Source organism: Anopheles marshallii, chromosome 2 (assembly GCF_943734725.1).
Source record: "Anopheles marshallii chromosome 2, idAnoMarsDA_429_01, whole genome shotgun sequence".
NCBI classification, from domain to species: domain Eukaryota; kingdom Metazoa; phylum Arthropoda; class Insecta; order Diptera; family Culicidae; genus Anopheles; species Anopheles marshallii.
Genome location: NC_071326.1, coordinates 75,283,734 through 75,296,929, shown reverse-complemented (window position 1 = coordinate 75,296,929; position 13,196 = coordinate 75,283,734). Strand labels below are relative to the sequence as shown.

The 13,196-nt window shown below is 46.9% G+C and overlaps 1 protein-coding gene across 1 annotated transcript; it reads right to left on the bottom strand.

The window, feature by feature from the left end:
* Nucleotides 1-6,007: 6,007 nt before the first annotated feature.
* LOC128706787 (uncharacterized) lies at nucleotides 6,008-12,297 on the bottom strand. Its single transcript, XM_053801729.1, has 3 exons — nucleotides 11,561-12,297; nucleotides 9,852-10,114; nucleotides 6,008-9,726 (listed from the first exon to the last, which is right to left on the bottom strand). The coding sequence occupies exons 1-3, from the start codon at nucleotides 12,295-12,297 to the stop codon at nucleotides 6,008-6,010; spliced, it is 4,719 nt and encodes a 1,572-aa protein (XP_053657704.1).
* Between the last annotated feature and the right edge of the window lie 899 nt (nucleotides 12,298-13,196).

The window sequence follows — 13,196 nt, the reverse complement described above, 5'->3', positions numbered from 1 at the left end:
GTGATCTGGTGCAACCAATTGAATCAAATGGCTGCGGAGGTAAAAGCGTGGAAAAAAAGGTGAAAACTAGCGACTCGGTTATTGAATATTGGAGAGTAATATCTCTAGAAGTCTAGAACACACGTGCTCTTGGGATATATTTTAAACTTCTAGTTAATTCTTTCAATCAATGAATTCTTTTCAAGTTACATTAAAGTTAGGTAGAGGGATACGATTTCAGGTGAAAATTAAGGGTTTAATGAATAATGTAGTCAAAAAAAAAAACACATACACAAATTCTCTTATTATACTTACCAGAAATGATTAAAAGTGACACAAAATCCACTAAAATCTATCAATTTGTTGCTGGCGTCATATTGCAACCGCACCAATCAAGTTAAATCAGTAATCAAATTAAATGCAATGACCATTCGTAATCGGCATTGCTTATGGCAGGTGAGTTCAACACGTAACCAGATAATCTGGTATGGATCAACCTGTTCTGTATCCTTGTTCGGGAATGTTATGTTTCATCTCTGACTGGTCTTGAAAATATTAAGCCGTCCTGCACTGGGTGAAGGAAGTGTACCTCTGCTGGACAAAGAATACTATCTGAAGGCTTGTTGCGTACGGAGTTCGGCGAATGTTCGATTATCTTTGCCAGAGTATGATGAGAAGGACATCGTGCATGATGGATACCTTATCGAAGCTCTTCTTGCTAAAGCTGTGCACGAAGGAAACATGCAAATGATTGAATACATTGTGCAGAAGATTAACATAGCCGTCACCAACAGACTCATTGTGATGGTCATGAGCTTATTGCCGAAGGAAGATGATGTTTGTCATGCAAAGTCGATGTCTGCATTCATGTATCTTCTCGATAGATCGACAGATCTGGTTAGTATCGATGGATAGTATTGATGACGTTTCTTCATGTTGCTTTGCTTGATCGCTAAGGGAATTGATGCAACTGTAAATGATGCAAATGGGTGGAATGTGTTGCATTATGTAGCTTACAATCAGAATAAGGATCGTACTGATAAAATATTGGAATTCTTGTTGAAGAAATGTGATATGAATTGGGTCGACGACTTGCATGGCTAGATTCATTCAGACACGTTTTGATCAATTGCTATTACAAGTCAAAGCTCACCCAATAAAAGAAAGCTTAAAAAAGAACAACATGCTCTGTTAGCCATGTTATGTTATGTTTGAATATTGACGACATAAGTAAGTTTATGTCCGAACAGGAACTACAAGAATCTGTCACATGCATGCGGGCGCTAACTGAGGGTATTGCCGATAATATATTGGAGACAATATAAGAGAGGTACGAGCTACTTTTTCCAGAGGCCCTGTGTAATACACTTCGGGGCCCCTCTAGCATACGGAGAGGGTTAAAGCGACGCATTTCAGGCCCATTTCTGCCACAATTCATACAGTTTTTCCTACTAAACTGCTTTTTTACGTGGCCCCCCATACGACGAGGCCCTAGGCGGCCGCCTACTCCGTCCGCCGTTAGATCCACTGTAAATGCATATGGAACATGGTTAAACTCTCATGCAAAGTCCAAGATTTATGCGAATCATATGCAGATACGTGTTGTAGAATATTTGCTTAAGCAAAGACATATTGATGTTTTGTGTCGCCTTAAAGAACTTAACTCTTTGACAATGTTGAAGTTTCGCTCAAAGAAAAATTTGATTAATGTTATCAAACAAATTGCATTCGTATTGAATGTGTGGGCAAATTTGTTAGCCAACGAGTATAACAGTTTGTTGGCAATAGCTTTGAAAAGCAAATCAGATGATGTTCTTAATTATGTGCTTTTGAAGCGTTTGAAGTAAATGGTTCTAAACATTTGGTACATTGGGTCTCATCGATTTCTGCCAAGATGGCCTTTGCAAGATTCCGGGATAAATACATAATAAATAAATAAATAAAATGTAAATTAACCGATTGCAGTAAAGCTACATAGTAGACAGCACAAAGAGCGATAAGCTAAAAGCATAATTAAATACTTTAAAGTGGAAATATTAACCAAAATAATGGATGGTTAAACCAGTTCTATTTTAAACGTACAATCAGAAGGAATCTAAATTTACGGAAAAAAACACAAAAAGTAAACAGGAAACGAAGGCCAATATTAATACAAACCTGAAACGGGAAGAGTCAGGCAAATTTCAGCAATAGCCGGCACCGTATTTAAGTTGGTTGAAGGTTAGCTCGATTAAGTATAAGCGTAGGACACAGCTGTGAAATATATACTTGTTTGAACAATTTTGTAATGCGAGTCGAAAGAAAACAATGTTGATATACCATAAACCGAAACCATTCACCCATAATCCATTGGCACAGTGTAAAGTTTTGCTGATCTATTGTAAAGTTTGTGTGTGTGTTAATTTCAAAAAGGTCGATAGTCACCCTGCCCTTAGTAATTCTCGTTATCTATTTTAATTACTCCAATCATTTACTAACACAGAAAAAGAACGTATGACAACGGATTTACTTTACGCGGAGATACTAAACAGGAAATAATCATAAGGAATAATCATAAAATATAAAAATATGCGTAAAAGTGACAGACAAACCATTGCAAAATGCTGCCGCAGAGAAATTGCAGCTCTCTTTGTATCATTACATTGCAATTCTTTCCGCAAAAATACAACGAGAAACACAGCGGAGCGTTAAGTTTTTTGTCGAATTTTGCATCTTTATTTTTACGTAATTTCTTAATTTACTGAATTTAATTACTTTAAATATTCATAATTTTTCATTACTCATACACAAGCCGCGCACACCGCGAACCGTGCTCACGATTTTTGTTTTTTGTTTGTTTGTTTTTTTTTTTAAATGTATTTTTCTTCTTTCGTTTTTTCCTTTCATCGCTTTAAACGTTTCTTTTCATTTTCTTTTATTTTGCCGCACGTGACACCGTGTGTGGGGGAGTGCATTGTTTCTGCCTTCTTTATATATCATTTGTGTATTTTACTTTACTGGCGAACTCTTTTCGCTAAATTTCGCCCACATTCACACCCACACACAGCAGTCTCACAAGCACTCGTTCTTTTTCTCTCGCCCTCGCTCTGACGCTTGTTTTATTCAACGCTCGTACTAATCAGTTATTATTATATTTATATACCTTTTTTATATATATTTTTCTTCTGTTTGTTTTCATCCCCTCCTCTGCTAACTTTTTTCTTTGTTTTATTTTGTTTCTTTTTTTTATTTGTTTTGACTGCAAATGTTATCGCCTCTGATTTTGTCGCTTGTGTTTTTCTGCGTACTCACAACGTCTTATCCCTTTCCATGTTTCTATTCCGTTGCACTGTAATGTTTTTTTTGTAGAAGTGTTAGCCGCTTCATCGATTCCGTAATCAACTTTCATCGCAGCGTTTCATCTTTACCTGTTCCAAGTTTAGTGGTTCAACACTCTTTTAGCAGTGTGTGTGAAATTGTGTGTTTGTTTTTCTTCTTTTGAGTGTTTGTGTGTTTGTATTTTCTTTTCTTTACTCAGCATGTTACTTTCATTTGCCTGTTTGCTTGTTATTTGTTTCTTTGTTTACTTCCCTATTCTCTACTTATCCCCCGGGGAGGGATGGTAGTTGTTATGTATCTGAGTTTGCAGTACTCTAAACATTACAATCACTTGTGGTTCAACTAGCTTGACGTCGATAAACGTGCACAGGCTTTTGACGTGGGAGAAAAGCACAGAAGGGACAAAAATGTCGGGGAAAGAAACACAAATCCCAAAAAACGATTCCATTAAACCGCTCTCGTTCGATTGCCGAAACGAGCGGTTCATTGTGCTTTGTTTTTGCTAGTATCAGTAAACTTTTTACATACATTTTTCTCAGTTCGATCAGCACCATCAAGCATCATCTGTGTGTGTGTGAATGGGTGCTCCTCAAGCGCTCGAGCTAACCAACTAAACGTTTCGAGTACCGTACGTGTCTTGTCTCTTTCTGGCTTAGCTAGAAACGGGTTTCCGGGGGTATTTTTCTTTTCTTTATTAAGTAGCTTTTTTTCTAGTGGCGTGACTTGACACATCTCAACACCGGTGTGTACTATCATCGGACTATCACACGCACCGCCGGGACGTTCAACTGTGTTGCGCAGCTAACACGCACACAAGGACAGTAATTGATAAAATTCACAAACAAAACCTTACGCAATTATCGACCTAAAAGGTGTACCAATTAGTCGTTATTGAATAAAAAAAAAAAGACAACAAATGCTAATGTGCTGCTAAATGCTCTCTCGTACACCTTGTGTTCCTTGTGCGCCGTGCGCTTGTTTGTTGTCGGCCCTTATCTCCTTATCCTTTCCGTGGTTGTGTAAATCGCGATTCTACGCAAAAAATTAAACAAAACATATTAAAAAGTCACATGCCACGATTCACTTAGCTTAGCGTGCGGGCTAGCGCTTTCGTATAAAAGAATGTGAGGAAAGGAGAAAAAAGAAACATAACCACGACTGCTTATCCACTACGCCTTATGCATCCGAATTAGATTAATAATCATAATAATAGTTTAAAAATAAAACGATATTCACATATACATTTATATATATATATAGTATAGATACAGGTCCATGTACAGTTTACATTTATATAAAACAGACTAGCGTTTCATGATTTTGTCCGCAAAACATTCACGATCACGATCACATACGGACATGCGGGAGGGTGGTACGGCACGGAGATACACGTCACGTGGTGGTTGGTGGTTGGTGGTTGGTGGTGGTGGTGGAGGTGGGCGGTGATGATGATGGAGGCTTTAGTAGATAAAGAAGGGGTTTTTTTTGCGCGCGTTTGGACATCCGTTTTTCTCTACTCTATTTCCACTTCTCCATTTCCTTCTTTACATATGGCAAGAAAGCGTGACACAAACTATATTTGTATGTATATATATCTCTCTCTCTCTATTGTTTGCTTGTTCTGCTGTATAATAACACATACTACTACACATGCCGGTTGATCAGTTGAACAAATGGAGAAGCAATAAGGAGAAGGAAAACGAAACAATAAAATCGGAAGGGAATTTACAGCCTAACGCATGCTTTACGAGTTCGTACAAGACGGATTAAATCATCACAATTAGTTTACGTGTTAGCTTAGTTGCTCTTAACTTTGCCCTTAAAAAAAGCTTTTTGTGTCTGTTTGTTGTATTGGAGAGCGGATAGTGTGCCTCTTATGTTTCCTTTTGTTATGCTATTAAAATGCTCTTGTAAGGGAATCTGGTTCATGTGACCTTTACGCCTAAATGTAGGCAAAAAAAAACGTTACGATAACGCTACGCAACGTTGCTGGGTGTTGCGGTTAGTAGTAAATCTTGTGTATCGGCATACGTCATAATCCGTACCGGCCATTTTTTTTTCCACTCACCAATGCATCTTTCTATGAGGGAGAAGTCTTTAATTGATGACCAAGCTAATTAGGCCAGACTTGTATGTCTAGCACGTCCGTAACGCGACGTAACGGAACGAATGCCTGCACAGGGATGATAAAGTGTCCGCTCGCTTTGACATATCCTTTAAAAGGAAACAGAAATACGAAGCGCACCAAATGAAACTAAAACTACAAATGTGTCCAGAAGACACAGAGAACAGAACTTTCATCCGAAAGCGTTTCTACACATCCATTCTACCCCGCTCGTTCGCTCACCAAGAGATCAGTCCTTTCACGGTCTTGTCTTCTGCAACGTTTTTCCCGCTTTTTTTTTTCTTGTCGACTAAACTATTTACATGCACAGCACGGAATTTCTCGCCCTTTTTATGTCTTTTTTACAAGTCATTTCACTAGTGACAGTAAGTAGTTAAGGTGGATCTCTTGCAGGATCCTCACGGGAAAAGGGCATGTTAAGATACCTCGAGATAAAACGGCGCGTCTTAAAAGTGTCCATCGTTCTCCTACACCCCACTCAAATCATCACATACCCTCACTTACACACACCGAACGCATCCACGCAACGGACCACTCGAATCCGTTGGGAAATCTTTTCACGACGATCGGCTGCCGGGGGACGCCTTACGAGTTGATAAACATTTTGCCACCCTTATCGCGTAGGTTTGTCCGCGAACCTAACGTCGGTTCCTCTAGGGCACGGAATCGCACAAACCCCTGTTCGGCCACGAGCATACTGCCATTGTCCTGGGCCCGTTCCATCTTGCCCGGCAGCACACCGGTCGCCGTGCCGTTCGGTGGCGCACCCGTTGGCGTACCATTTCCGCTACCATTACCGATGCTGGCCGTTGGCGACGAAGACGAATCCGTCGTCTGATGCGGATGATGGTGCGGGTGGCCGGGATGCGCCGGATGGTGATCGTTGCTGGTCGCGTACGGTACCGGACCACCGCCCGTGTAGCTCGAGCTGGACGATTCGCGCGACCGCTTCTTGCTGTGATAGTAACCGTTGACACCGTTATCATCGTAGTTGCCACCCTCCTGCCCGTGAGCGATCCTTTCCAGCGAATCCGCACCGGCACCGTTCAGCAACCGATCGTTGAAGCTGCCGGGATGTGGAAACCCGTGACCGGCGGGATGATGATGTTGCGGCGGTGGCTGCGGTGGTTGCTGCTGCGGATGATGATGGGCAGAGCTGAGCGTTTGCGCGCCGGACATTGGGCCGCGACGCTGCTGCTGCTGCTGCTGCTGTACCACCCGGTTATTCGAGGATGCCGACGAAGAGGACGCGGACGAGTTGGAGTTGTTGTTACGGCCGCTACCATGCTGCTGGTTAAAATGCATCGCACCGATGTTGTTAAGCGTGCCACTCTTTCGCACACCGATCCGCCGATCAAACGAATCGCCCGGGCCGGGTGGCATGTTACCGTGGTGGTTGTAATGATGGTGTCCCATCGTGTTCGCTCCACCACCGCCGAGATCGTTCTGCAACTGGCCGCTCTTGAGCGTCTTCAGGTTTTTCGATGCACGGAACTCACCGCGTGCCATTGACTGGGCCGCACTGAGTGCGGACGGTTGCGGGAGCGTCGGCATATGCTGCGGGTCAAAGTTCGGCCGCTCAAAGTTCTGGAAGTCGTAGTTCCGGTGCGGTGGAGCCATCGGATGTCCACCCGGTTGAGCACCGCGCAACGACTTCGTATCGTACTGCGGAGCACCGATCGGTTCCGAGTAGCAATTGTCCATAATGTCGTGGTATTGGTTAGACGATGCACCGCCACTACCACTGTGCTGGTGATGATGATGTTGCTTCAGCTCGAAGTTGGGATTCTCGTAATGGTCCGGCATTGGTTCCGTCTCGTTGAGGAAATCATCCGCCGGATCCTGACCGTGTTCGTTGTTACTGTTGCTACCATTGTAGTTGTTACTGTAGTTGTGCGAAGACGACCGCATACTGTTCGTTTCGAGCGAGCGCTGGAACTCATTGCCACCGCCAACACCCGGCGGACCGAGCTGCAGATCCTGCTGGTTGTTCTGCTCCAGATTGAGCGAGTTCAGCGCAAAGTTGTCGTCGTAGATCGGTTTGCCCGTACGCATCGTGTACGTGTGCAGGTTACGATTCGTATTGCACACGGCCGGATAGTCCGTTTCGAAGTTCTCCTGGCTGGACGAGGACGTGCAGGGGAACAGCGCAAAGCCACTCGCGTTCGGTTGCTCCATGTCCTTCTCGCGCTGTATCACCTTCGACGTGCCCGTCTTTAGTCCGGTCACCCAGGACAACAGTGCGACGATCACGATCTCAATGAACCGTATGCTGAACTGATAGCCCCACTGGAACCAATCGATCTCGATGTGGGATGCCCACAGTGTTCCGCCACCGCCCGGCCGTCCACCCGGCCCATCGCCCGGAAGTCCACTGCTTGGCGACAGTTTCACGCGCGTCTGCGAGCTAATGCTGATGGCACCGTAGATTTGCAGCGCAGCGAGCAGTATGAACAGCAGCGCAGTGGCAATCGTGATGTGAATCGCGTACGACAGGTTATTGTATCCGTGGATGTAGTTCTGGCTCTTGTGAAGGATGCGTTTCAGCAGCCGGTACATGTACAGATACAGTATGCCGAGACTGAGACAGATGAAGATGTAGATAATCTGGCAGATGAGCGAAAGAACGCGCGGCGGTATCTGGATATTGGTGGGCGGTGCATGGCCACCACCCCGTCCACCGACTGTTCCACCCAGCAGCTGTTTGTTTTGCAGCTGCAGCTGGTGCTGTTTGTGATAGAACTGTTTCGTCTCGTACGACTCCACCAGGTGCAGCGTGATGCAGAGTGTGACGTGCACCACCGAACCGATGATGATGGTGAGCGGCCGCAAGATGGAGCTGTACCGGTTCGTCTTGTGGTTGATCGAGCGCAGCAACAGAAACAGTATCAAGATCGCAAACGTTGTCGTGAGGAAGGTGAGCGGCAGGTTCAGCAGCAGCTCGGACACGAACAGATTGAAGCTGAAGTGCATATTGTATGCGTCGTAGCAGAGGTAGAATATGCGCAACAGGCAGATGATGATCAGGATCAGATGGATGCTGATGAAGTACGCCTGCGAGAACAGGTGCGTCAGCTTGTCGTAGAAGATGATCTTGAAGATGGAGTACACCGCCAGTATGGTGAACAGGATCGCCGACAGGTAGACGTGTATGTTCCATGCTATCGTCCACGTGCTGATGTCCGCTATATCACCCTGAAAGTTGCGATCGTTCCCGTACGCTCCGCCCGCACCGCCAGCTTCCTCGCCGGTGGCATTCTTGATCATGACCGATTTGAGGTTCAGGTTCGGCATACGCTGAGTGATCGGCGATGACGAGGACGATTGGACGTGCATCGACGAAACGGTGGAAGTGGCCACATTGGATGTACTGCCGGGCGGTTGCTGTCGCGCTGCGCCCTCCTCAAACGGATCATCTTCATCATCCTCGTCATCCTCATCGTTTTCACCGTCCTCATCATCGAAATGACGCCTGCCGTCTCCATCCCCTCCGACACCGTCCGAGCCGGCACCTCCCTCACCACCATTGGTTAACCCATCCCGGTCGCGGTCACCGTCCAAACCCACTGGTCGATTTCCGAACGCTCCTCCCGGACTTTTGGCATTGCTCAGTGAGGTCGTACCACCTGTACCAGCGCCCAGATCGTACGCCGGCTGGTTGGGACGTGGTGCCGAGGTTACCGAGCGCAGCAGCACATCCGGTATCATCTGCGGGCGACCGTTCGAGCCAGAGAGGATGCGTGAGATCGACGGGAAGTGCATACCGTTCGGTAGTATGGCACTCGAGTTGGCGTTCTCATCCAGCAGGAACAGCTTATTGTTCCCATCGTAACCCTTGGCCGCATCCAGCTTGTTTGACTTTTCGGAGGGCGTGTTGAGGGCCTTCTTCCGCTGTGCTTCCATCGATTGTGAGGAAGATGGACCGGCCGCACCGGGTGGTATCATGCCACCGCCGAGATCCGGACTGCCTGCCACCTTTGGAGGGCCGCCGCCATTGGGCGATACCCCACCACCGAGACCACCGGTACCGGGTGCACCCGGGACTAGATCCGGTGGGCGCATTGGGATTCGTTCGTGACCAGGCATCAAGCTTGGCGGTGGCAGTGGCCGTCTGTTTGCGTAGGTGCCCGTGTTGATGATCGTGCTGTCACTGTTCGTTCCGCGCAGCGTTGGCTTGTCGGCGAACGGATTCGTGTAATTACGAGGCAGTGGAGGCGTAAAGAAGGTACGCGAGGGTGGTGAATACGCTGGAATATCGCCGGAAAACATCGAATTAGTCGGAAAGCCCTTTTTCGCGTTGTGACCTACAATTGAAAATAGGGGAGAAAAGTCAGCGTTAGTAATTAGGTTCAGGTGTCGACGGCAAGAATTTATGAGCTGCTCTCTTCACGATCACGGGCGTCTTCCGCTTCCGAGACAGCCAACTTACCGTGCGGGTATGGCGTAGAGTTCGAGTGCCGGTGGCGGTCGTGGTTGTGGTGCCGGTTCGGGTTCGGGTAGGTCGGATTACTGTTGCTCTTGAGGATCTCCGCGTTCGGGGCCGACGTTGGCAGCACATGGTCCCGCTCAAGATCCAACTCGTAGTTCCGATGGTTAGCGCTGATTTGCTGCTGGTTGTAGTGCGAGTCCTTATCGCCTGGACTGCCGCCAGGGCTCGAACCACCCAGCGCGTCCTTATTCTTGTTATCGTACCTAAACAGCGTGTAAACAAGCGAGAAATAGAGCGAAAAAGTTTTAATTAACGCATACATCTTTTTTTTTCGGAACGCTTCCGAACTCTAATTGACGCATTTCACATGAAACAGAGACATGGGGTCAAACCGTATACGCCAGATGGGAAATTGGGTTTCACGTTACGCGCACGAAGGTTTGGTTCTGCCGACTTCCGGGGACTGTCGTTCCGGCTGATGAATTTACTGTTGCGCTATATGCTTCCTCCCACATTCGTGCATTCGGCTTTCCGAAACCAAATGTCCAACGTGACGGTATGGTTCCATTGGCAACACACAGCATAGGCGAACTGTTTTCGATCCCAGCAGGGAATATCGGAAGGTGTTCTTAATACAGTTTTGGGGAGGTGCCACATTTGCATACTGGTGTGTTGCGAGCCAATATGATTTATCGTTTCGTTATCCCATCCCTTACCATTTCCTGCGTGCTAAGAATGGTTTGGAAAAAGTAGGGTTTACCATAAGCAAAAGGAAAATCGATTTGCTTAGCTGCAAGTGAGCTTAAACTTCTATTGATGAAAGTTACTATTTCTTTAAAAAAAGTTGATAGCTTTACATCTAAAGTGGAGAATTAAAAAAAATAAATACTTAAGTCTTATTTAAGAGAATATAAATTTATGGAACTACTACAGGGGTTTCCAACAAAAAATCACATCCACGGAAATTAATTTGCTAACTCAAGTGAGAAAGTTGAAGTCAACTTCAATTTCCTGTCACGTTGAAGTCGCATTTGTAGAGGTAGATGTGGCATCGGGTTCCCGTTTTGAATGAGAAACATCCCAATGCGGAGGAAGGTGATCCCAACGGGCAATGGAGATCCGCAAAATTAGCTGATCTTGATCCCAAATCGACGGAGATCGATCCCAACTGGTCGAAAAAACGGTGCATGCTGAAGTTGGCATAGCTTCACACGGAATCAATTTCTTAATTATGGGTTCTTTTCAAGTTGAAGTAGATGTCCGAGGTGTCGTAGATGGGAAACCTCACCTTACACAGAACCATTTGCACATTGTAAAAGCTCAAGAAAGGAGAAAAGATTCCACATCTGCTGCTGTGTCCATTGCAACTGGAAGAGAGTTCAGAAATGGTCGAACATTTTTTATTTCTTCTCATCAAAACTCATACAATTCCCGCTAGTCTTAGAATTCTTGTAGTGTAACAACCTAATCGGGGCGGCCCAGTGATGTATTGGTAGCGGCGCCGGACATTCCTACCAAACCCACCAAAATTCCTACCAAAATAAAATCAAAGAAAGCTACAAATGGCAGGCCTAGACCTCTTGAGGATGTTGTGCCGATGAAGAAGAAGAACAATGGTGAAGGAGCTTGTTCTCTTCGACTCTGCAGTCAGCTATAGTGAAGGATTCTTTAAGCCGAGGGCAGCATAAATCACATCCTTAATAACTTACCTAAACGTGGTTAGCAGCGGTGTGGAAACGGTCGTCAAACTCGGCACGTACACGTTGTCCGGTATGCTACGCTTCGTTGTGGTGGTGGAACCGTAAGCCACGCGGCTAAACACAGCCGCTATGCTCCGTTCCAAATTAACGCCGCCCAGCTCATCGCCGAACGCCTGCACCGGTGCCTTGCCGTCGCCGGGTCCACCGACGCCACCGTTCGTGTCGAGCAGCACCGCACCAGCACGGATCGGTCCGTGCACGAACAGCAGAACGCTACTTACAAAAACTACCAACAGCCGGGCGATGCCGGCCCTGCAATGCCCGGACGGCCATCGTACCCGCGCTAGCTGCCTGCTGGTGGCCGTCGTCGCGGTCGTCCTTCGGCGGGTGCGGGCGGGACTGATAATACTACTGCTATCGCTATTCCTACTCAACCGGGGGTCACTTTTGGTAGTGCTTATACTAAAACCACTGTCGCGGGTACTGCTGCTGCTACTATCACTGTGGCGCGTGGTAAGGTCCGCGATCGCCATGCCGCACACGCGGCTACTATCATTCGCCAGCGCACCGAACGCTGCCGGCTGGGGGGCCGCTGTGGATGGGCCTAATAATGATGCCGTTGCTAATGCTGGTGGTGATACGTCTGTGGTCGATGATGGTACCGCCGTACCGGTACCCTGCCCACCGCCGGTTAGTGATATTTTGTAGCGCTTGTGCAGCGACCGGGTGCCCTCACAGCACGACATTTCTGTGACCGGACGGCTTCGGGATTTCGTGCGGGTGTAAAGGGATGTGCAACCACTAGGATGCACCGGCACGGATGCACATGCACACAGCCGGTATCCTTGGCAAACAGGGCGCGAGATCCGGACGCACCAATGTCTTACACTGTTCTGCTTTTCAGCTAACACTTGCACACACACACACACACACACCGACACACTTCACGTCGCTCCGGACGCACACTTTCACCAGCTCATTGAGTCTTGTTTTTTTTTTTTTTTAATTGGGCCTTAAGATGCTGTTACACACTGCACTTCTTGACGGCACCCCTCCACACTGCGGCTGAGGAAGCTAAAATAGCAGGAAAAATAGATACATTTAGAAAAGCTCCACCCGATTGGGCCAATTAAATTCAAGCATTGTAAAATTCTTCACATATTTATAGTTACGATACACCCAGCAGAAACACTCGGTAGCTGTTTCCCCTCCATGAGTCTTGAGCACTCGTCGAAGGGGGGATAGCCATGTTCACGCTCCCGCACAATGTGTGCCTAATTTTCTGTCCCCTGTGCCGGTCCTGTTCCCATTTGACCCTCGAAAGTGGACCCCCCGCGCACCTTCCGCCTTGTGCTTGTGTTGCCTCCAATCCCGAAACGGTACAATCCATCACACCCGGAACGAATCACCGCGGCGCGCGGTACGGTGTTCGTTTGCCTCGTTGTTCTTGGGGCCAAGTTGGGCCCGAGAACCCCGAGCGCTGTCATGCGCTACCAATGTGTCCGTGCCTAATGCGCCTTCTATGCTTAAGTAGTTGTTTCCCTCACTCGGTGCGCATTTATCACCTACTTAAGCATGGGCCCCGGGAAGGAGAGGCTGTCGCTTAGCGCGCGATGTACCTGCTGCTGACTTAGCGCTGACGTTA